Source organism: Oxyura jamaicensis, chromosome 5 (assembly GCF_011077185.1).
Source record: "Oxyura jamaicensis isolate SHBP4307 breed ruddy duck chromosome 5, BPBGC_Ojam_1.0, whole genome shotgun sequence".
In the NCBI taxonomy this organism is placed as follows: Eukaryota; Metazoa; Chordata; class Aves; order Anseriformes; family Anatidae; genus Oxyura; species Oxyura jamaicensis.
Window position 1 is genome coordinate 63331049 of NC_048897.1, and position 25539 is coordinate 63356587.

At 40.4% G+C, this 25539-nt stretch overlaps 2 protein-coding genes across 5 annotated transcripts in view; both read left to right on the top strand.

Annotated features, from left to right (window-relative positions):
• Positions 1 to 18956, top strand: part of MICAL2 (microtubule associated monooxygenase, calponin and LIM domain containing 2) — a 125828-nt gene extending 106872 nt beyond the window's left edge. For 3 of the 4 annotated variants that reach the window (XM_035327477.1, XM_035327478.1, XM_035327479.1), the window contains 6 exons: positions 2776 to 2870; positions 5301 to 5393; positions 8671 to 8764; positions 13547 to 13649; positions 14557 to 14630; positions 15645 to 18956. In XM_035327477.1, coding sequence (XP_035183368.1) covers positions 2776 to 2870; positions 5301 to 5393; positions 8671 to 8764; positions 13547 to 13649; positions 14557 to 14630; positions 15645 to 15829 — 644 coding nt within the window. In that variant the 3' untranslated portion in view covers positions 15830 to 18956. The remainder of the gene's footprint in view (positions 1 to 2775; positions 2871 to 5300; positions 5394 to 8670; positions 8765 to 13546; positions 13650 to 14556; positions 14631 to 15644) is intronic. The other variant, XM_035327476.1, reaches the window with a different exon arrangement.
• A 5881-nt stretch (positions 18957 to 24837) lies between these two features.
• The window catches only part of PARVA (parvin alpha), a 71946-nt gene continuing 71244 nt past the window's right edge, over positions 24838 to 25539 (top strand). The window contains exon 1 of the mRNA XM_035326975.1: positions 24838 to 25124. Within this exon, the coding sequence (XP_035182866.1) occupies positions 24989 to 25124 (136 nt within the window). The 5' untranslated portion in view covers positions 24838 to 24988. The remainder of the gene's footprint in view (positions 25125 to 25539) is intronic.

Below are 25539 nucleotides of genomic sequence, written 5' to 3' on the forward strand. Positions count from 1 at the left end.
CCTTTCTTTTCATCTCCTACTTCTTGCAAATTCCCGTCTGTTTTGGGGCACCAGTGCCCTAAAAGATGTGTCCTTTTGCCTTTCTTTTCTGTAAAACAATTAAGTACTCAGAGAGGCAATAATGAACTCCAACAACCTTATAAAAATATGCAATCCTGGACACTTACAGAGGAAGCCAACGGATTAATGTAACATCATGTTAAAAAAATGCTGTTATAAAAATAGTTTCTGTTCCAAGAATTTATTTGTATTTAGACTGCATTCATTACTGTCACACAAAACCTCTCCAGGAAGCAGAGGTGAGCTGTGATGTACGGAGTTTCACCAGTGGTGTTTTTTCCTATAAATCTCCAGGACAATCAGGAGTGCTTTTCCCTCCAACAGAAACTGTAACCTTTTAAACCTCTACTTACAACACCTCCCTCTCTGTTCAGAGGATCTCAAATTTTCTAGGAAAACCAATAGCCTGGATTTATATGTTGAAAAGGATTTGCAAAAGCACTGGACTTTGGTCCAGTTGTTCCTACAGAATGCAGTGAGGATTTTACTGCTGATGGCATTTAGTGCCAGGGCTATTAGGCCAAGGCACAGTGTCTTTGAGACCCACCCTTAGATTACCAAGGTGTGAGGAACTGTAGTTTACAGATGCAATTTATCTTATATGACATATGTATATGAAGATACCAAGCCCCAATATCAAGAATTGGAGGTTTCTTCCAATTTTCTACTTCGTAGAAAGTGATTCTACACTTCTTTGTATTCTGTGATGCTGTCAGATTCAATACCAATGCTTAGTTCCCTGTGATTTGACAGCTGCAAGTCAGGTATGCTGGAAATGTGTGTGCAGCATCCCTTAACAGGCTCTTGAGCTGTTTTGGAACAATTTAAATGGCTTTTCTCTGCAGAGCAAGGTGCTAACGCTTAGTTCTCCATAGCCAACAGGCACTGGCAGGTCTGTGGACATAACTCAGTTCCATGCCCTCACATTGGCTTCCTCATGCTCGTGAGATGGGTCTTGTTGGAAGTCCTTGGAGAAGTCAGTGGCCCTCTCTCGGTTCCAGAAAGGAACACAACTCCTGAGTTGTAGTCCTAAGGAGGCAGGTGCCGTCGTGTTACAGCAGGCTGCTTTTCCTCTACACCTTGTAATGCTGTTTAAATTATTGATATTTCTCAAAGAGGAGGACACAGGGAAGCAATCACTTATTCCCAGAGCTGAGAGAAGAATGGGAGCGTGTAATTGCTTGTGTGGCCAGCCCTGCTGGGGCTCCCTGGAAGGTTTGCAGATTGCGTATTATGGAATTTGATTTCATTGGTGGTGTGACCACAGGGTACTTACTGCAAATGTTTAGTTGTGTGGGGAGAAACAAGGCAGGTAAGTTTACTCCTCAAAAGAAATAGTGACTGTGATACCCCCCCATGTCTTCCTCCATCTTGTGCACTGGCAAAGGCTTTGAGTCTGGCTGTCCCTACTTATCCCGCAAAAAGACCCTTTGAGCTTGCAGCTTCACTGAGCATGAGGGCTGGGTGCTTCTAAAACCAGATTTTTATTATTATTATTATTTTTTGCCTCAAATTACTTTCATTTTGCTTTCATTGCTTTACCCCCTGGAATAAACGTGTTTCCTGGATCCAGGTTTTAAATTAGAATTTAAGACAGAAACCCTATTTCAGGGCTGCAATCCAGTACAAGGAAATGAAGAAACATTTACACTGAAAGAATGGGAACTGATTTTAATCTGAATACAGCTTGCACATAGAAAGCCAAACATTACCTAGCAGTTACAAAGAAAAATGGCATTGTTAGCTTTAAATAATGTACAATTCCAATATATTGCCCAGCTGTTAATCATTAACCCTGTAGCAGGTTGAAGTATAGAGACAGATGTGCCATAGGCAGTTTTATTTTCTTAAATAAAGAGAATGAATCTATGAATTAGACAAATTAAGAAGAAATTCAAATATTTACACACAGTTGAAACAAGATGCTGGGAATACAGGCATGATGAAATTGCTGCAATTAAACATAATTTAATTTATAATTCTGAAAACATGCTTCTTCCAAAGGCAGCCTTTGAGTTTTCCTTATGGAGTGCATCGTTGTGATATATGGATTTTCCTGACTTATTATGGCGTTTTAATCAACAGTTCAATGATGTGATAATATTCCTAAAGCAGAAAAATAAGTGACGTTTGTTTAGACATAATTAATGAAATATTTATGTTGCATGAAGCTGTGTGATAAAGCCTTGTTCTTTTAGTCCATTTGCTTCTGATTACATTTGTGATTTTTTTATATGACCAGACATTCTGACGCCAACTATTTTACACTGAGCAGATGTCATGTAGTAAAAATGAGTGCCAGATGCTACAAGCCACATAAGGGTAATTTGTTTAAGAGCTGGCTCAGACTTTTTGCATTCAATTACGCTGTATAGTGAAACTTATACAGTCATTTGGGTAATATGGCTAACTTCAGATATACATTTTAATGAATGTTGAATGCATTCAGAACACCATGCTACATGAAGAGGGAATTAATTTATTTGTCCATAATACGTGAAAAAAAAATCAATTGTATACAGGCAGAGTTTTTGACAGTGACCAAAATTTAATTAACACAGTTGACCAAATTTCCAAATTGCTCTGGGTGCTGCAAAGTGGAACTCAGAGCAGGTGCAAAGAGTCTGTATATGTTAAAGAACAGGTTTTTGTTGTTCTTGTTGTTGTTTTGTTTGTTTGTTTGTTTCCTCTGATAGTTTTGTTCCTTCATTTTAGAATGTGAACATCCAACTGTCAGAAAAGAGGCTGCCAAGTATTCTACTTCTTCCTCTGATGATGAATTTGAATCGAAGCCTTCGTTAACACATAAGGTAACCTTTAGTCTGAACCAAAAATACATTTTCACAGTTGGACTATATTTAAGATTCATCATAAACTTTGATCTAAAACACACCATGATTTCTCAAAGTGGGGACTGGAACATTTTTTTCAGCAGAGGTTAAGTGTCTTGGACAGAAAAATAGATTAAAACTATGACAGATGATCATCAAAATTTCTTTTTCCTCTTTGGATCTGTAATTCCCCCTGGTTGCACCAGTGTTGACAGAGGAGGTCTTAATTGGACAAATAGACATGTTTTACAGAAACCACTTTGAAGCAGCATTCATAAGTGGATTTAATATGTAACCCAACAAGCAAACCATTGAAAAAATTAAACCAAACAGATGCAGATTTCCCATGGGGAAATACAACTTCATTTGGGAGGTGCTACAAGCAGATTGCATGGAAAACGCTGTGTTTACCCTAATCAGCATAGCTGCGTGAGCTATGAAGTCGCACCCAGATCACATGCATTGGAAGGGCCTGCTGCACGCCGACACCTCCAAGCCCTAATTCAGCTCTTGTGAACTCTTGATACCCATCTGATCTGAAGAGAATTGAAAAGATTTTATTGCCTGAATAGCTCATCAGAAATATGTTTACCTTTTTCCCATAGGGAGTATTAGTAAGTGGAATTAATAGTACAAGGTGGCCTTTTGATTTGTTGCTTTGGGAGGCCGGGTGGGTGGAGGCAAGAGGTTGCCCAGTACACTATAAAAATCCAAGCTGAGAGCTAAGTGGGGCTTTGAATGGTAGTGCAGTTGTGAAGCTCCAGACCAAGTGAAGCACCAAGAGGGGAAGTGCAGCAACATGTGGCTGCATGTCCTGCTGGGTAAGGACGTGCTGAAGTTGCAGAAGCCTTCTGGAGCACAGCAGTTGCAGTACTTTTGCAAAAGTTATCAACAAGTGTGGAAGCAACCATCATTTAATCTTTTCATTACCATGAAGCATTTTTAGTTTATTTTTAAGAAAAGGGCTCCAGAGAAGAAAGCTTTTGTCACACATTGGCATTTCCAGTTCTCTTCTATCCACCACGTAGCCAAATGTAAGTCTTTCATCTGCTTAGCCATTTTAGACAATACCCTACAAATAATATGCTTTAAAAAAATGTATTGTTTGAAATACAATTGCTTAAAATTGTGGGAGAAAATAAAGTAATCAATATTTAGGTCCTTTCAAGCTCAAAAGATTTAAAAAAAAAAAAAAAAGAAAAAAAAAAAAGACTTTTTGTTAACTGGGAAAGCGTTACAGGAAAGGTGGTCTATAATAAGTTAATATTACAGTGAATTAATTTAAAAAAAAAAAAAAAAAAAGGTGGAGAAAAAGGAGAGATGAGAGACAGGAGAAAGCTGAAGAGGAGCAATTGCCCACTGTGCAGCCCAGCTGCAGATACAGGCAGTGCTGCTGGGACAGGGGTGAGAAAAAGGGTGGGCAAATGGCTGACAAACATGGTGTCTACAGTGGCTCATTTTTTGATGCATTCTTCCCCCTTGTCTCTCTCGGCTATCTCTGAGTACCTCTTTTTTTGCCATTATGACTGTTTTTCACTGGCAAAACTGGGTGGGAAAAAATCTAGTGGCTTCCTGGCTTGTTGGCTTTCAATCATCTTGTCTACTGTACTCATATAATCTGTCTCTTTATTAGTGGGAAAACCACAGCCTTCCAACACTTCCAGAGAGTTTAGGTCAAGAGCTAGATTAAAAGATTCCCCATTCAGCCCCGCAGCACATGCTCCTCGCTGTTCCTGGCAGTGGTGGTTGGTGGCCATTTCTTTCTGATACATCCCTTTTCCCATGATACAAGCAGCACAGATGAGCTGCTGCTGGCAGTGGGGGTGGACCTCAGCTGGAGCAGGCAAGAGGGAAGAAGGGTTCTCCGGAAGCCAGACCAGGCAGTGCTGAGCTGGAACTATAGCTGATGCCAGCTGCTCTTCCATCCCACCCTCAGCTAGACTGCGCGGGTGTGCATTATGATCATACCAACTAGTTTTTGGAAGACCAATTTCTATGGATAATACCCATTTTAAACATCAAAGAAATAATTCATGATTCAAGCAGTTTTATTTTACTCCACCAGCTACAGCAATAGTAATGAGTTAAGTTTTCCTAAACTGGTTTGGTGACCTTTTTATTGATAGAGACGGTTCACATTTACCTAGTATTTCAGTGGACCTTGTAATGATTCAAAGTCAACACAGGTTAATGTGTGAAAACATTCCTACATAAATATTTTCATTTCAGTGAGGTTGCCCAAAGAGGCATGCAGCATCTTACCTTGCTTTGTGCAGTGGAGTTGGATTAAACAGTCTATGTAGATCTGTCCCAACCTGAATGATTCTGGGGAAGACTTGTGGAAACATTAAATATCATATGTGTACATTGATTGCTGTTTTTTTTTTCCTTTTTTTCTTTTTTTGGTAGGCAAAAATGTCTCTTAGAAGGAGAAGGAAGCTGGAGAAGGAGACAAAGCAATTGATTAAACAAGAGGAGCTGAAGAGGCTTCACAAAGCACAGGTGACAATGTAGCTTGCAAATGTCCCATTTGTCTCTCAGGAGTGCCTGGTGTGGAGAGGGGTAATGCATGTGGCCCCTGCACCCTCATTTCTCACTGGGACTCACTGAATTCTTCATTAAAATCCACCCAAAATGTCAGGTGCAGTAAGATGCTTGTGGCAGGGCCTTGCATCTCTGTGTGTGACAAATCTCGGTGTGCCCCAGTAGATAGTGACAATTTTGTAATTATGCATAAACGCAAGACCAAGAGAAGTAGTGACTAGTAGAACACATTGATCATTAGGGAAAGAGAGAGAAAGGGGAAATATCATCCCCTGAGAATGCAAGAAGCTGTGCTATCACCCCAGTGTACTACAGGACACTGGCAAAATAGAATGATGGCTTTTGTCCTCTCTGCCATAAAAGTGAAAGTGAACCATTTTATTTTTCAGTGTTGCAAAGTCACTTTATATAGGGCCCTGATCCTTGAAAAATCCTGAAAAAGCATCTTGATCTGAACCCAACTAAAAAATTACCCCACACTGATTTCTGTCTTGTTCCTTCTCAGCTGCTGATACCTGAGCTAATGTGATAAGTACTAGTTTAGTCTCTGCATTGCAGCATGGATGCCATAGGGACTGCAGAGTAGAGTTTTGTCTTTCCAGATAAATCAACTGATGATTTTGGGCTGTCTGCACTGTTACCAATGTGATGTTTAACCTTTTTTTGTGTGTGTGTGTGTTTTCATGTGCAATAAAATAAATAGCAAGGGTATTTTTGGATAATAAGTGTTTTTTGAAGGCAAAGTTGAGGGAGAAAGAAATACCCGCACGGAGCCACAGCCGGGTGTGCAAAGCCCCTGGGGCTCCCTGGCTCGATGCAGCCATGCTTCAGCTGTCGCTGCCTGCTCAGGAAGAGTCCCAGCGCTGACAAAGTCCGAGTTGCACCTCTGAAGAACCTGCTAAAAATACGGAGTGGGTTTATATTCCTAATCCAGGAGGCCTTTCCGGGGGCTCCTGTCCTGTAAACTGCTTTTCGACTCGGTCAGGGGGCTTTGCCTCCTCCTTCTGGGCTGTCAGCTAATCGGCATTAATTTCCTTTAACTCTTGGGATGTCTGTCCTGTGCCTTGCTGGCTCTGTGCCGCCTGCCGGCTGAAATTCAGGGTGGCTTTAGGAGGCCGGGCTGGCCTGGGAGATGCTCCTCGCCCTGGTGGCAGCTCCCTGCCCGCTTGTCCCCCTCAACTCCTCGCAGCTCCTCGGGGTCTGAAAACATCAAAATCTGAGCGGAGGGGGGGGGGGGGAGTAATTAAACATCTGCTCAGAACGTCGCTGTAATTCTTACAGCTACAAACACGGCTTGAAAACGTGACACGCAGGGGGCTTGGCTGTGCCAGGCCGGCCCCAGGAGCTATTTTTGCTGCCTGCTGGCCCAGGTTCCCAGCTTGGCAGCTGGGCGTTTGCTGCCTGCCACCCACGGAGTGTTTGTGATGGAAAGGGGTGCAGCGAAGTCCGGACCCTCTGAAACGAGACCTTGGGGCAGTCGGCTCCCATCCACTGAGGATTTGGGGAGCCTCAGGATTTAAAGGAGGCTCCTAGAAACAGAAAGGCAGGAGCGGCGGGTCGTGGTTAGCCAGGTTTGGCGTTCCCAGAGGACTTGAGGCTCGCTGCTCTGCCCCCTCCAGACCTGCTTTTGGCCAGCTGCCGGAGCAGGGAGCGGAGCAGAAGCCACGAGAGGAGATTAAAGATCAGCGGGCAGTCTTTGCTGGCCGTCTTAAAATCACCCCTGGGTGATTAAACAGCTCACACGCAGCCCGGTGTTCTGCCCGCAAGCCTTCTCGTGAGCCCGTCGCGAGGAGCTGGAAGGGAGCAGAAGCACGAGGTAGGGATGCACGGCAGCGATGCACAGGGCTGGTGACGCACGAGTAGCCGTGTTTGGAGCACGCTGGAGTGACAGGGCTCCCCAGTGCTCTCCTGCCCGATTTACGGTGAGGGAAACAAGCAGGGAGAGGAGCTGTGGGCAGGTCAGAGATGCTGCAGGCGCAGGACGTCCGTCTGCTGTGGGGAGGCGCAGAGGGCATTCTCCTGCCTTTGGGGCTGAGCATTTAGGGGAAACCCTGTGGTTGCAGGAGTTGGACTCGATGATCCTTGTGGGTCCCTTCCAACCCGGGATTTTCTGTGATTCTATGATTCTGTGATCATCCTTTGTTGTATTACTATGGCAGGTGGATAGTTTTGGATGGAGCTTCTACTTGCTATTTCTGTACTAATACTAAATTTAAAAAAGAAAGCTATTGAGTTGTGTTTTAGATATGAAATTGAAATATCTGTTTATGTAGACATCACTCCTTTGGCAAAATGTATTACTGAAAAGGACAGAACTTTTTTGTTTGAACCAGACAGTAGAAATGCTAATATCTAGCAATTTCTATAAAATCAGTGACAGGAAAAAAAAATATATATATATACATATACATATATATATATATACATATATATACCTAATCCAAAGAAAAAAAAGACTTAACATTTTTGTTTTTATTCTGAGCAATGTAAATGATGTAAAATTATCTTCTCTTACTGCTTTGTGGAAACAATCAAATCCATTTTTTTTGAACAATCTTCCTTGTCTGTTAGGCTGTTCTGAAGATATGGTTTAGAATACCCTACCACAGCCTGAAATGGAAACTGTTGAGCATCCACATTTGATGATTCAATCTTCTAAAGGCATTTCATGTCCATTATCCATAAGGCACTAAAAATCTTATGCCAAATGGAATGGATCACTGAATCTAGATGTCGTTTCTGTGCCACTGGATTATCACTTCTTAGTTGTTGGACCCTTCCTGCCTGTGTCAAAAGCTTGTGAAATATAAGAGCAAAACAAACAGCAAAAACCCATGGGCAAAAAAATAGGTAGCAAAGATTTCTATCTGTAAGCCTTGAATATGTGAGGTTTATTCTTGTAGCATGTTAGAATATGCACCTCTGGATGTGTAAGGTGTTCAGTTTTCACACCTTACAAGACACAGAAATGGTATTATCTCCCATTCAATAGTAGGAAAACTAGAGTTCAGAAGAACTGACATTATTTTAGTATGTGAGATCTTATCCACACAACAATGTGGATAGATACCTAGTAGAATTACTAAACTGCTTATATGCCTAATACACTCAATGAGTTTGCAGATCTCTTGACTCCTCAGAGACCTTTTCAAGCTCTTTCTCTAACTACTGGGGCCATCTTTTGTCTCTGAATTTTTAAGTTATGTCTGCAGCTTTTATAACCTTAACTTTCCAGGCAGTCCAGAGGCAACTAGAAGAACTGGAGGAAAGACAGAGAGCACTGGAGATTTTTGGTGTTAAACTGGAGAGAGAACTCAGAGGAGAATCAGGTAAATGACACAGTGCTTGTTGGTGGTGGTTTTTGTCTTTTAATAAGAGGAGTTTTATCATTGTCATAGAAAGAGTTCAGTGCAAAATTTGAAATGAAACAGTGATTGGAATGACAAAAATCCTTGTTTACCCTTTTCCTCAAACTCTTAGTTCAAGAACCCTTAGGCTGAACATTATAAAATTCTGTTGATTGTCACAGATTTGAAAGTAGTTGCCATACTATTGAATCTGCATTTCTCTCCCCTGCCCCATTTTTTTTAAAATTGAGCTTAATTTCATCTTTGGGAAGGAACCAATACGGTCCTCAGGAGCTGTGTTTCAGTTACCATGCCTAGTAACAGAGTCCTTAATGACTTTTCCCCGTGTGTGAAATGCCATTAATCTGATTAGGGTGATGGCCATGAAATAGCAACAGCAGCCTGCAGTCCCACTGCCTGGATGGGTGGAATGGAGCAGGGATGTCGTCCTGGCTGCAGATTGGGACAAAGCTTTCACTCACCTGAACCAACTGTGCCAACGCCCTGGTCCACAGCATCCTCCCAGTGCTGGTGGGGTGAAGCTGGGGAGACCTCCTGCAGCAGGATGGAACAGGACAAAGGGGGTGAGGGAAAGGCCTGTGTGTGTGAGGGACTTCAGAGGAGCATATGTTTCCATGCCAAAAGGGTTCTGGGGAACCAACAGACCTATTGCAAATGTCTCTTTATTTACCTGTGCTTTAGAAAGCTGAACCTCGTGCTTCTGAGACAGGCAGTTGCACAACACTGCAAACATAGGTATGTTTTGGCACCTGATCTTGTCATCTTAGCTAGGCAACACAGCAAAATCTCTATATGCTCGCTGTTTTAATGCCATATTTCTTAACAGTTATCACTCTTATTCTAACACCAAACCAACCTGTTTAACAACAGAGTGTTTGTCCAACCTTCTACATTTATTAACAGATTTCCTATAACTAATAGTAGTAATGTATTTCAAATGTTATTTAAAAGGCTAGCATCCTTTTTTTTTTTTTTTTCCCTTAAATGAAAATACAGTTTATCAAATAACACCCACTTTACCACTTATGAGAAAGTGTCCTAAAGAGACTGAGGATCTGGTGTTCTAGCTTCTTTACAGGTGGCTGGTTTATGGAGACATCAAAAATATGGGGGGCAAGAGATTTCTAGCTCATGGGATGGATGCAGAATACCAGGATAAATGGTCTAGAGCTACTTCTTGTTTTTGCTGTTTTGACAATCGCATTTCCTAAAGAAGGCTGTCTGCCAAGAGATTGATGCTTCTCATTCTCCTCCCATCCTTAGTAATTGGATTTCCCTCATTAAGGTGAAAGTACTATTTTTTCTCCCTGTTGATTGTTTGCATGTAGGCAGCCAGTTACAAATAGGGCAGATACTGAAATGTAGGATGTTACTGTGTCTCAATAACTCTTCTGGTGCAAAAGCATGAAGCCATATGATTCCCAGACAAAACATGAGTGCTTTGTTGCTTGTAACAACACACATGTAATGATGCAAGAATCAGTGAGTATAATGTTCCATTCAACCTTCTTAAAAATAATGGGCATTACTGTTTAATGAATGACCAGTGTTTATTAGGTTAAGTTGTATTTAAGTAGGTCTGTGCTTATGTAATTCAAGTGGTTTAATAGGTATTATTAAGGTAATTAGAAAACGATCATGGTTCAGCAATAATATTGAGCTGGAAAGGTTGTGAATAACCAAATTTAGAGACAGGCCTGCAAACACTAGTCTTCAGTGACATTTGCGCAACTGTCCTCTAATAATTCTGTAAGCAGGGGATGAATGGCCCCTTTGTAAGGGGGAGTTATTCATTAACTCCTCAGCTGAATTAGAAGAGATCATGCATGGGTGTGAAACAACTGCCATGCAGACTGATGAGCAAAATGAAGCTTTGATGATCTTCTAATTGTAGTGACAACAATTCATGCATTAAAAAATAATAATAATAATAATAATATCAATTCTGTGAATATTTTTTCATGGCCCTTACTCCCTTTATTTTGATTCTAAATACCAAATAATAAATCATTAATGTACAACGGCTTTGTTTTCCATTGACATTTGTGGAGACTTATAGGGATGATCTGCCTACAAGAAGATACAGAAATAAAAATCTCCTAACATGTTTTCCACTGAAATTAGCATAACCTATCAGTTGACTAAACAAATCATGAAGAATAGTGGTGAAGAAGAAACTCTGAGAGAACGAAATAAGTATGTATGTGTGCGCATGTGTGTGTTTTGGAAGGTGAACAATCTTCTGTACATCTTGTGGGTAGTTTTTGATATACAAGCATCTTATCCAGGGTTTCTCAGAACTTCCAACAGAGGCCAAAGAGATCAGCTGACAACTTCTGTGAATAAGGAATATGAGGTTTAGAAATTCCTCAGGCGGAGCAAACTCTGAGGGTCCCCCTTACTATGTAACTGCTGTACATAGGGACAGCATAGCATTGCTCTGTGGAATGGAAGTTTGAAAGTGAAAGCTCATTACAGCCTGTCTTTCCCTCAGGAGTGATTAATATAGAAATAGCTATGATGTAATTAGAACACTGAACTTTCAAATGGGATTTTGGTTACAAGAGATTTGGGCAAACCAGAAGAAAAGTTTTGTTTAGTAATGCTGTAACAAAAAGCCAGCATAGCTCACAAAACAGACTCTCAAATGTTTTTTCCTTTAACATTTTAAAAATATTTGTCTTACTACCTTATGCCAAACACTTCAGTGGCTTGTTTTGCCCTTGGAAGGCATAAAGCAGTCCATCAGACTCAAATAACTATTAACAGTGTTATTATGAAACATTTGAAAATCTCAAGGAAAAATGCCCCTGGGAACACTAGGGGAGTGTTCTGTGAGATGAACAAGTAAGAAAACAAAGGCCATTTTTATTTCAGCTTCCACTGAGTGACGTTTTTGCAAAGCACATTCCTGTCTGTGTACTTCAGTCAAGCTATGATACACTCTCTTTTATTAGAGAGAGACGTTTTAAAGTGTAAAGAGGAAATGTTTAAAAATTATATATTTTTTTTGCATAATCAAGAAAACAGCAAACAGGGAATAGTCACCTCTGTACATGCAGGACATACACATTCCTGCAATAGCAATGTTTTTAATGACTCTGACAAATCAGTTCCAGATGACAATTTCTGATGACGACATGTGAAGACCAAAGGCTCTGAATACTACTGCTATATCCCTGTGCTGAATCTGTGGCAAGCTACCATTGACACGTCCCAGCCAGATGTGCTCTGGCAGTCACTTTGAGAAGACATTTTTATCACCACTTGCTGACCTGGAAGATTCTTTAGGAACACATCCCTTACGGCCAAGCTTTATTGGAATCATTCAGAAATAACACCAAGATTTCTTTGCTCTTTTTCTCTTCTCCTGCTTTACCACCCTGTTTCACAGTAACAAAGTAAATCCTAATGGGAAATCACCAGTGTACAAGCCACCATGACTCCTGTCCTCGGCACAGGGGCCCATGCACTTCTATTGCTGTCATGAGGAGACCTGGGCTCTCTGAGATGACAGTGCCTGACTGTAATTCTGCATCAGTACTGGGGTCACATTGAAGGGTGGCTGGGTGCTTTTGTTTTGTGAAAAAAAAAATATGCTGGAAAGCATGAAGTAAGTTGCATGTTAAAAACTGCGAGAAAAATCCATAACTGTGTTCACTTGAGAAGGTGGACAGCTTCAACTTGTTTAGGAATATCATTGGGCTTGGATATTCTGTTGACTGGCTTGATTGAGGAATATAGCTGGTAAAAATGAGCTTACACATTCACAGATAGGTTTGCAAAAGAGAAGTAGAGTAATATGTAATCAATAATCCATTTTTGATTAATATAGGTAGGGAAGTCACTATCTCCTCCAGTAACTACATCCTTTTGATGCAACAAACACTCACTGCAAGCATATGGGATGGACCTGAACGAAGATGTTTGGGGAGGGTCATGTGAAAGGGCGCAAACCCTTTAACACACTCTGACCTGCCACTGAAAAACACCCAGGGGTTCTTCGTTGCCAAAGATTTTGTACAGGCTCTGTTTTAGAGTAATAAAGGCTCTTACCTGGTGAAAGAGGAATTAGTCCTTCTCTTTATCAAAATGGGCTGTGAACTTTTTGGGAGAGATACCATCTCATTATGTAGCTGTACAATGTCAACCAGTGATGCCCTAACACCAGTTGTTCCAAAGCTACCCCAAAATAATAGATTTTTTGTGTACCACAACCTTTCCTGCCGAGTAAAGTAAATACAGATTTAGAAGTCAGTTGGCAAAGGAATGGACATCTCTAGTGGATTAGATTGTGCATGTGACGCCCACTGGAAGCAGGGACTAGGCTGATATCTGCCAGCAAGTACATCCCAAATCTGACTGTGTTAGTGGGATATCCATTTCTAAATATAGTTCTGGAGTCCACTGTCAACAAAGAAACTATGTTATCAAAGGCAGAACTAAAAAAAGTGAATGACTATATTTAAAATTTATATATATATACATATATATTTGAAAGAAAAAAAAGCTAACTTCCAAAGCAATAGTGCAAAGCTAATGCATCTTTAACTGCAATAAACTACAGCATAACAATATAAACAGGTGTTATGTTTGATGTTTCTGTTATTAGTTGCCCAGAGAAGAAAAAAATCTGCATTTGAGCTCACCTAGCCTTATAAATGAGGACTATTTAAAGTGACCTTAAGTGGCAAAAGCATTGGAAGGAAACTCAGTGATGCATATTCAACTCTCCTATTTAAACAGATACAGGTACGCAGGATGAAACTCAGATGCTACATGAGTGGTTTGAGCTGGTCCTGGAGAAGAATAAATTAATGCGTTATGAGTCTGAGCTTTTGATTGTGTAAGTAAGAATGAGCATTAGTACTAAAGAAGCAAAGGGGAGACAGGAACTTGTACTCACATGACATCTACCCACCCTTCTGTGTGATAGGGTTTGAAACTGTCATAGAATAAATGTATCCGCAGTAGTTGCAGTCTGTTTTGTTCACAGATTTTCAGCTGAGCCCTCCTCGTTGTTCCCTCACACAGTGGTTCAATTATTTCAATCCTATAGGATACTCTAAACCACTACAGCATATGGGTGTTCTGCCTTTATGTAGTTGGGGTCTAATTATGTACGTCTAATGAACACTTGGGCACTTTGTCCTGTGGAAAAAAATAGTCTGATAAACTTATCTCAGTTTTCATTGAACATAGGAGAAAAGATCAAGGAATTCACTACAGAGATGAAAAAGTATATACACCAAGACAGTAAAGAGCTGTCTCGAGTACCACTGTTTGTGGTTGATGGAAACAATATTGGTTGCAGTTGCCTCACTTTGCTTTGTCTGAAACAGGCTCAGCAGATAGCCGTAGATGACTCCCAGATATTTTCTCTACTATCTCTGGTCAATGTGGGAAGGTGATTAGAGCTGCAGCAGTCGTTACTCATTTCTGGCAGGGCTCTTAGTTTATGGGAGGGTTCAGACCTGTCCAGAATCTTGTTGCGATTGCCACCAACAAGGCAGTTAGTCAAAGCCCCAAGTGTTGTGATGTAAGAGTGAGCTTAATCCAATACATAATGCAAAAGGTGGTATTGGTGCTTCTGGCATTGCTGTGCAGAGACTAGGTTTTTAGCTTTGACTGCCCATTAGGAGAAACTTACCGGATAAACAATACACAAAGTCTTGGTTGAAATAATACTAATATATGTATGTCTTTACTAAATATATATATATATTCTTTAATGTACTTTTTATTGTATCCAGAGCCCAAGAACTAGAACTGGAAGACCACCAAAGCAGGTTGGAACAAAAGCTGAGAGAGAAGATGGCTGTTGATGGTAAGTCAAAGCAGGGAGCATGTTCCAGCCTACAGCCATAGACTGCATCCATGTGAGTCCCTCCTTGATCTGAGGAGCAGAGTGGCTGATGTTCTTCCTCCTGTGCTCTTCTGTGAGTGCAGCTCAACCAGCAACATCCAACCTGTAAGATCTTCTCACCTGACTTAGAATGAAGATGGCTGAGCTAACCTGCCCAATTTTACACTGGATTGGATACAAAGAACACCTAATGCCCCTGATTGTGCTGTGTCTGCAGTAGCATCCAGCTAACATGATGATGGGCAGCTACAGAAAGTAATTTCTTCAACCACCTAAATGCAAGAGAGGTTAACTGTGATGCTACCAGTTACTGCAGTACTTTGGAACTGCTTTTGTGTCCTTTGGATTACAGTTTGGGTTTGTCCTTTCATTCGCTATTAGAAAATGGAGTGTGGAGAGTAGGAATGCAGGTAGAAGGGGGGGGATGCATAGCACTAAATATGCCAAAATATCCTGTTATGTTCTAAGCACCTGGATTGTAAGCTACTGCTATATTCATTTTTTTTTTTTTCTGAAAAAAAAAAAAAACACTAAATTTTCTTACAGATTCTGCATTTTGCAATTGAGCTTTTAAAACTTTATAAATTCAATTTAAAATCCAACATAAATGTTGTTACCTTACAGTTTATTTCCTGATATAGTAAGGTGCTTTCTGCCGTATAACATTTTAATTATGGTGTAATGTTTAGGTAACATTTATAAATGTTTTTGTAAACATGTAGTGTTCTTACTTTAATTCCACAGCCTAAGCTTTGCTAAAAGTTCTACTATAGAATTTAGGAGCCTTAATGGGCAACCTTAAATGGTCCAAATGCAGGATAAATTTTCCCTGAGCCCAAACACGGAAAATATTAACTGCCATTGTCATCATTTCTTGATGACTAATATTAACTCATGCTGCACACCAACAGTTAAAATGCAAAGCATAACAACATAGTGATCTAGATTCTAACCTCTTGTTTTGTGATCTTTTAGACAGCCTTAAAGATGAGATGGATCTAAATGAGGAGGATGAAATTTTTACTGAGATGATGAAAGTGGTTGAAGAAAGGGACAAACTTGTGTCTGCCTTAGAGGAGCAGAGAGTGAAAGAAAAAGCAGAAGATCGGCACTTTGAAAGTATTATTTTATCCAGAGGCTGTCAGCTGAGTGGGATTTAAACAGCCATATGTAAATAAGCATGATTTCAGCAATATTCATAATCACAGAGGTACTATCTTGTGAACTATGAGGGAATTCAAATTTGAAGTCAACTTATTTGGGAAAGGTCATTTTGTTATCAAAAGCTCTTAAGCAGTTTCTTTGCTTACATTAGAGTGAGTCACTTCACTCTTTGCTTCAAGGGTCGCAATAATAAAGAATGGGACTGGATTTACCTGTGTGAAGGCCATCATGGTCTGTAAAAGGGAAATCAGAGCTCTGATGTTTTCTTGGAATTTTATTTTAATGCTGAGAATAGAGTTCCTGAGAAACATGATGACATCATCTAGTATTTTTGAGATGGCATTACTTTCCATCTGTTTTTCTGACTCTGTATGTGATTTGGGAATATTTTGGCACAGCCAAACAATGATGAACTATTTAAATGCCAAAAAGCAAGCTTCTTGTATAAAATTATGTTTAATAATAAATAATTAGTTTTTATTTCTGGTGGAGGAAAGGTCTTTTGACTAATAACTACATATAAGCACTCATTAAAACTATTGTAAATGCAGTGTTAGAAATTAATTTTCCAGGTATTTCTAAGTTTTAGAATACTGTGTATTTTTTAATAAGATGTTGAAACAATATTAAATCCCTGCATTTTGTAAAATGGTAAGGGATCATCAAATGGGTGACTTATCCTTAAAACTGTTACAGGCTCAAAATAGCTTTTGTATGGCACAGATAAAGATCTTTTCCAAAATATGCTGAATGATAATTTTAAAATCCAGACCTGATTAGCATCTATAGGGTAGACTTTACAGTTGTTTCAAAAAATACATCACAAATAGTATCATAGGGTGCCATGAGTAGTATAGCAGTTACAAATCTCCCTTAGAAAAATTCATCAAAATATTTGCAAAAAATATTGTTTTGTAGTGGGAACATTTAATAGAAAATGTTGTGAGTATATTTAAATTACATTTATATTGCTGCTCAAAAGTATATGTGGAGATTTTTTGCTTAAAAGAGGTATCTGCTATCTTTTTTTGTACATGCATATATAGACATTGGCATGGAAGATGTGCAGAAATTCTCATTAGTATTCAGCATACTTTTAAGTAATTTCTTAAATCTGAGATAATTGTGCCATTTAAGATTGGTAACATTCCCAAATGTATGTATGATGCACTATATTTTCAAACTGGAAAAAAAAAAGGGAGAAACTGAAAGCCTCTTTATTCTTATCATTTTACCTCATGCTTTGACTAAGATTTGATGTTCTCATTATTTCACACACGATGCTTATTTGCAAGAGTTTTCTGTCTTGCAGCCAAAGCTACAAGCATTCTTGTTACAAAAAAAAAAAAAAAAAAAAAAAAAAAAAAAAAAAAAAACTCTTGGTAGCTACTTGTAGGGTGACACACACACTGAATCTTGTCACAATAACTTATGAATTATTTTTTTTTCTGTATTGTAAGAAATTCAAAACATCCTTTTTAAAATTAAAAGAAAGATTTTACTATTGACCACAGATTTACAATATACCTCTGTTGGTGCAAGGAACATACTACTGTTCTGCAGTATTTATGTATTTATACTTATTTATTAGCCAGTTTAAAGAGGATAAGTGTCTCATTATATTTTCTAGTTTGGATGTTGTCTGCAATTTCCATAAATAAAAGTGTATTTCTAACAGTTATTTATAGGTAAAGGTCTGCATAGTAGACTACATAGCTTTATCAATTTGGTAATTATTAGTATAAAATATGAATTAAGAATTAAACAAAAATATCTTAGTAGGATACCCTTACACTATAACATAAAGGACCTTAATATAATTTTTCTTTCATCTTGGAAAGAAATAGCAAAATCCCTGAATATATTTCAAAATTACTATCATTTTTTTCTCTTTCATTCTGTCATTCATATGCTGGACATACTTTGATCTTGAGGTTACATTTTTTTGTTGAGATGGATTGCAGTCAGTGATTTTTAAACCAACTCTATTACTTAAGATTGACGCAAAGTAGAAGCAAGCAGGACAGCAATAAGTATTAAATTTTCTCTGTTGAAATCTGTTGGCATTTCCAGTTTTGTGGAGAAAATTTCTGGATTTTATCACTGCTCCCAGAAGCCTCATGTAGTCTAGTAGATTAATACTGTCTAGATCATCCATCGTTGTTCTCTGTAGAAAACTGAGAGTCATAGTACTTCCAACATAATTTTTTAAAGTTTTAAAGCAAATATTTTTCTTAGTGTTTTGCACAGAATGGTAATTCAGCACAGAAGCCCTCAGTTACGTCAATCAAGGATTGTTTTTTTCACCTCACTGTTACTCTCAGAAAAGCCCATTCATCCTCCTGTTACTGCTGTACAGAGTGGGAGGAAGGGCAGCCTCAGAGGAACATGAAGCACCTTGTCCTGAGGGGCAGATCCTCTGCCAAAGTCTGATCCTCTTGTCCAGGTAAGGTGCCACGCTGCAAGTGCCCAGGTTCAGGTCACTCCACGTTGTAGACAGGTCCTGAGACTTCACCTTATAGCAGATCCTTGTTTGGCCATTGAGAGTTGAGAATATTAAAGTCAAAAGGAGCTGAGAGCCATCAGCATTTTATGGACCTCAAAAATATTATTCACTAAAAACATACTTTTCTGCATGCCATAACACACTCCACCCACAACTGCAAGTCTTGTGTATCTGCTCCTGCGTGTAAAAACCTGCCAGGCTACCATTACCCTGACTGATACTGTGTACTTCACAAGATTAGATCCAAAAATGGACTATGCAGGCAATTTAAATAAATAAATAAACTCTTCAGCAATTTAAAGCAGATCTTCATGTATTTGTAAGGATAGAGGAGGAAAAAGAAATAGAAGTTATGTGCACACTTCACAGGTCAATTTAATATGGCTGACTTGTATTACAAATGTATTTAAGAGCATTTGGTTATGAGTGTTCTTGCTGTTCAATCTTTTCTGTAAATTGACTCACTAACGTATAATGGATTTATGGATTTTTTTTTTCAGTCCTTGGCACTGTCATTGTTGGGTATAATGTGATGTGCTGGAACGTATTGGCCATGTCTAAATGGACTAGATGTGAGCAATTTTGTATTTGAAGAAATAAAATTGTATCTCACTTTCTGAAGACCCTGAGTCATTTCCATAGTAATTTCCCTCCCGTGGTAATAATGTGTGCCTAAGAAAAATCTGTGGGTAAGAAGAAGTATCAGTTTCTTAATTCATATACTGTCTTGCAGTTCACAGATGCTTTTTATAGTTTAGAAATAATGACACCCTGAAGCCAGACAGTATTCAACTCTAACACATGAGGTGTGAAATCCATAAGATCAATGACTTCCTTACATTCTTACACAGGAATTGACAACCTAATTTCTTAAGATATGACATACAAACAATAACAGCCTATGAAGACTTGAAGGAGAAGTGTCCCTGACTGGATCACTGAGAATTGGTGATCAAAATCTTAACTTAAATCTTAACTTTACTTATGTTAGGTCTTCTTATTCTGTTGCTTTCAGCCAGCAGGAGAGCCTTACAGAGCAAGACAGTGTGTTGCTCAAGATGAGAGAAGCAGATAGGCATGATTTCAGCTTATATTGGCATCTGCACTCTTGTCCTCTGCTCAGTGACTCTGAACTGATTGATAGTTCCCTCCTCATCAGATGACAGATGGATGGCAGCTTCTCTTCAGAGCTCAAGGTAATTTTTGGCACATTTGAACTGAGGTTTTTCTTCTTTTGTCACATCCTTTCCCTTCAATCCTGTGTGCCTGAGAGGCAGACAGGTATGGCAGTGACTCCTCTGATGACACCACTTGTAAGTTCTCAGGACTGCACAGGAATTACCTACTTCCTGGGTTATTGGAAATAATACATCAAACCTTTATCTGTGTTTAAAACCTTAGAGACACATTGACTTTTCAGTCAGCCGGTCATCAGCTGGGGGGCCCTGCTGGCCCAGAGCAAGAAGTGGGTAGAAATGCCCTCAGTAAAGGAATTTACTGCTATTCATCTCCCTCTGTCCCCTGTTCAAAAGATTATAGGTCTAAAGAAAGCCAATTGGACAGGAAGTTCAGGGAAAAGATTTTGTAAGCCATTATTTGCCTCAAGATCAACCTGTTCGTTGTCAAGGTAAAGGAATGCCTCACATTTGGGGGCTATTTGGACAGCCTTCTCTAGGCCTACGCAACAAATTCTGAGGACTTGTGCCTTGAAATCTTTGCTTTATAGCTTAAGGATTATGTGATTTCCAATAAAATTTTCACTTTAGTTTAGCAGTCTTTTTCCAGAGAGAAATACTGTTTTATTTTTTGCTTAAGCACATACCAGGATGTGGTTTAGTAGATTGGAGATTCTGTATATCTGTACTGGGTCTGGCTGGGATGTTAACTTTCCCTGCAGCAGCCCATACAGTGCTGCGCTCTGCACCTGTAAGCTAGGACAGCAGTGGTATCACACCAGTGTTGTGTCTGCTGCTGAGCAGTGCTGGCACAGCATCAGGACTCTCTCTAACCCTCCTAGGGGGTGGGCAAAAAAGTGAGAAAGAAACATCACCAGGGCAGCTGACCTAAACCAACCAAAGGGATATTCCATACCATATGATGTCACACTCAGCAATAAAAGGTGGAAAAAGGAAGAAGAGGGGAGGGGTGGGCTCTCGTTGCGAAAACATCTGTCCTCCTCCCGAACACCGGCTACGTGTGTTGAGGCCCTGCTTCAAGGACGTGGTCAAGCATTGCTCATTTGTGGGAAGTAGAGAGTAATTTATTTCCTTTGCACTTCCACATAGCCTTTACTTGTTTTGTTATTCCCTTTCCCCCTCCCTTTTCCCCTTTCCCTTTTTTCCCTTTAGTTGAATTGTTTAATTAATAATAATATTTCCTTAATATTTTTTTCTCTTTAATTAAATTATCCTTATCTCAACCTGTGAGTTGTTCTTTCCTTTACTTCTTCCCCTCCTCATCTGAGGAGGGGGAATGAGAGAGCAGTTGTGGTGTTCAGCTGCCTAGCACAGTAAAACCACCACAATATCTTCTAAAGTTTTGTTACTCTTAAGAAGGCCCAAGGCTTTCTCTGCTGAGTATTGCATGGATCATACAGTTATTTACATAGTCCAGCACAATTGATTTATCATGTTAGCTAGGGAGTGCTACCCCCTCAGTCTTCACAGCAGCTGCATCTTATGAACCTACATCTTTGCAAATACCTTGTGATGTGTAGGATATTGACTGGATTTCTTTTTGCCCCCAGAATTTATGAACTTTTTTTTTAAAATATATATATATATATATATATATATATATATATATATATATTTTTTTTTTTTTTCCAGGTAGTTTCTTCTTCTGGTTCCAATCAACTACTGAAAGAGATGTGGTGGCCCTGCATGCCAGCAATGTTTTTGCTGGAATACTTGTGTAACAGATGTACAAAATTACAGGCACAAGTGTGTGGTACAAGTGATGCTCAGAAAAAATCATGAAAAAATGATACTGATTTTTTCTAAAACTGTCTCAACAAGGTCAGATGTAAGTGCATATAAACTTGGACTTGTATTTATAAGTAACTGATTGACAGAACCACATGTTGCCAGAAGCATTAAATGCCAGGTTGATATTCTTATCTCACTGAGAAGTTTCAAAACTACTTTATTTCCTTTGAAACTTCACAAATAACTAATCTCCATGGTTGTATATAGTACATTATCTTTTGTTATGCTTCTAAGCAGCCTCTTTTAAAATGCTGTTAACTATTACTCAGGGCAGAGGGGGAATGTGGGCATGTTCAGTAGTTACCTGTGTAGAATTGGCAGGTCAGTAGATAGCCGGGTTTTACTCTGTAAAAAAATAAAAAGGGTAGACTTTGGTCTAGTTCTGTTCTCCCTGAAGTCAGTGAAGAGTTTGGCTGTAAGCAGTTACAGGAAGAGCATTAGATCACTAGAGCATTTTTGAAAATACCACTTCCACTGTTGAAATGACCAAAAATGACCAAGCAGTTAACAGGCTAGTGCAGACGTACACTTAGGAGACAAATGTTGAACTCCAAGACAAACAAACAGCTGACTGCATGTCCTTTACCAGCTTGGCTTAAGCCTGTACATTCATTATTAAAATAAATAAATAAATAAATAAATAAATAAATAAATAAATAAAAAGATGATGAGTACTTTCAAAAACCACATACAACATCAGTGCTGACCTCTCTCCTGTGAGACAGCCATCTCAGATGATGAGCGTATAGTATCCTTTCAGCTGACACAGTGCTTTTTCTTGCCCTAGCCACCTACACCTAGACCATGGTGGGTATATTTATTATGTATCCTGTCTCTTCCACCTCAGTCAGAAACAAGATTCTGTTCCTGATCATTCTGAGTCCTGTAGTGAAAGAAATAAAAAACAGGTGTGCATAGACAGATATGCAGGTGAATAAAAATGCATGTGAAGTATAGTGATTAAGCCTTCTTTTATTGTCTGGAAATAGCATGTATGTGATCAGAATACAATTAATTTGAGCTACTGGCTGGCTCATCTGTAAGAACGAGGTGCTGACAGGGAGCACGGTGAGAGCCCTTGTGGTCTGCTCCAGATTCCTATATGCCAGATGCAGCAGGGCCAGTCTGAATGGTAGTCTGCTGCTGTTGTGTTCTGTGCATGGGATCACAGAGCATGATTATGAAAGTATCCAACTGTCAAATGTGAAGCAGAACAAAAACCTAGCCAAACGAAAATCCCCACTAAATTCATATTACCGCAGCTTTTATTTGTGGTTAAAATACTATTTAAAGATGAGTTAGATATTTAAAATCAACATTCCCATGTCTGCCATAAGTTAGACTTTGTGCATATCTATAAGAACTTTTGTGCTGAATGCAATATTAATTGAAGATTATATATCCACATATATTCCCAGATCAAAAGAAAAAGTACCCTATGTAGTTCTAAATTTAAGATACGGAAAAAAAATATTGTAACTGTTCTCAAAGAGAATCATCGTAAGTGGAAAAACCTTGCAATATTATATCTAAGAGAACTGCAAATAAACTCAGAAAGGAACCCATTAAAAAAAAAAAAAAAAGTAAAGTTAGGTTTGTCTCTCTTTCTGATCCCTTAGCATTATTACTCAAGACATGCAGTGTTCATGTTTTCATGTTTCCAGATCTGATAGAGTTGATTTTAAACATTAAATTTCATTTGAAATGTACTTTCTCCTTGTGATGCCAAGCATTTACCCATAGCTCATGTGCTATTAAATAAGTAGTATTGCATTTGACATCTAATTTACATAAGCCGAGAGTAATGAAATAGGAAAAAGTAAAAGAAAAATGTTAGGTCTTTTTATTTATTTTGTGTGAGACCTAGCAAGCGCATGGTGAATTCTGACTTTCCTGTGCTGTGCAGCCCAGCACCCATTCCTATTCATGTGTGTCTGGCTTGTTCTTTCTGTCTTTAACACAAAATTTAGTGGTACAAAAGCAAGCACACTCATGCTTTCCAAAATGCTCTCTCTCCTGCTGTGCCCAAAAAAAACTATATTGCCATTTGTGTGTATTCATTTGGGTCCAAATGGAGATTTAGTTTTATTTATTTATTTATTTATTTGTAAATGCGACAGATTCACATGCATCTAACAAATTACTTGACATGTTGATTTCTCTTTCTTTTAACATATTCTTAAAAATCTTTGTATTATATTATTTTATTTTCTTTAAAAATGTTCAAAACTGTTCATATCCTAATCCATACAGTATGTGAGTAGCACGTCTGTAAAAAGAGACGTGCTACGTGCTAAGAGATGTGTGAAATTTGGTGAGTGTCCAGGAGACAACAGTCCAGAGATGCAGTCGTTGCTTTGAGCCAGTGCAAATGCAAGGAAACATGAGAGTGGTAGCGACTTGGGTTCATTCCTGCTTTTAACTGGTGTCTGTACAGATGAATAAAGTTTTACCCCAAGGCATATACTAACTGCATACAACAAATACTCATTGATGTCTACCCCTTATCAGCTAACCAATGTTAACAGCTTGTAAAAACACAACAATTATTAGCTAATTTAGAAATATCCTCACGGTAATTTCATTTCACTTATTATGCCTAATGGATAGCTAGATATTTGCATGAAGTGTGTGTGGCTTTTTGCCTGAATTGTTAATCGAGTGATTAAGTGGTAAGTGAAAGTAGTGCATCCAGATGACATTAATGCTGTTCCAGTCCTGGACACCTCATGAATTAGCTACCAGCAAATTAGCCGTTTTAAAGATACCTCTCAAGCTACCCATCTGCAAATAAAAGGATTGGTATAGGCAATCTATTGTGCTAGGTCATTTTTATTTCCCACTGCTTTATTTAATGGTCTCACTACAACTGGTTGTTGTTGTTTTTCTGTGTAGAAATGGACATCATCACGTCTTCTTCCTCTGATGACAGATGTAGTGGTAAACTACAGGCTGCTTTGCAGCATGTGTTGAAGACTGAACTGCATGTATTAGCTTGAAGTTGCACAAAACCATTTGGTGGCACTTGATTCCTTCATGAGTTCTTCTCCATCAGTGTTGATCACACAGTGTGTAAACATCTGCACTTGTGTTTAACTTTTGGCATCCATGCTAACCCGTGGTTTCCCGTGTGAGGTCACATACATGGGTGCGTTTGACATAGCAGCCTAAGCTGGTGACCAACTCGTCTGTGAGGTGGTGTGAGGACAGTTTGGACTGTGGGGAGAGGCTCTGTCCCACACCTCAGTGTACCCCTGGCCATCCCCAAAAGGCTGGTAAAATGAGGTCGCTGAACCCCTTCGAGTGGGACCGCTAAGGGCAAGAGGGCCCGAGGGGCATCGCTGGGCGTGAGCAGCCATTGGGCGCCAGGGGTCTTTAGGTGCGAGCGTCTGTTGGGGTCTGAGGAGTCGTTGGGCGCCAGCGGCCGTTGCGCTGAGGCGGGTGTCGGCGGGCGCTCTGTGAGGGGAGCGGACCCTCCCCGGCGGGCGCCGAGCGAGCGAGCGGGAGGGCGGGCGGGAGGCAGGGCAGGAGCGGGAGAGCGGAGCAGGAGCTGCCTCAAATGCTTGAAATAATTCCGCTTCCGTTCAGAGCCTGGAGCAGCCTCCCACGGCATCGGGGCCTCGGACCCGTCTCCTTCATCCCCGAGCGCCGGCCGGGCCGTCATGGCAACTTCCCCCCAGAAGTCCCCTTCTTCCCCTAAGTCCCCCACCCCGAAATCGCCCCCGTCCCGAAAGAAAGATGACTCCTTCCTGGGCAAGCTCGGCGGCACGCTGGCGAGGAGGAAAAAAGCTAAAGAAGGTAAAAATCACGGACGTGCACGTTTCCTGGGAGTTACCTTAAAATGGGGGGGGAGGAGACGGGGGGGAGAGGAAAGGGCTCCGGGGAGCAGGAGGAAGGGGCTGACTGGGGAAGGACGCGGGGGGAGGGGGGGGGCAGGCGGGCGGCGAAGGGAGGAGCGCGCCTCGGCCCCCGGCTCCGCTGCGACCGGGCGGAGGCCCCGGGGCCGCGTCTCGGTGCCAGCGCGTCACGGAGGGGAGCCGCGGGAGCGCGGGCGGGCGCCGGCCGGGAGACACCTCCCTCCCTCCCGCTGCGGGCCGGGCGGGCTTGGGGGGCTGCGGGGCTCGGTCCCAGCGAGCGCCGGCAGTGCCGAGCTCGTAGCGTGGGACAGGGGCAGGGCGGAGCGTTTCTCCGCCGTGGGTGAAGCGCGGCGGCG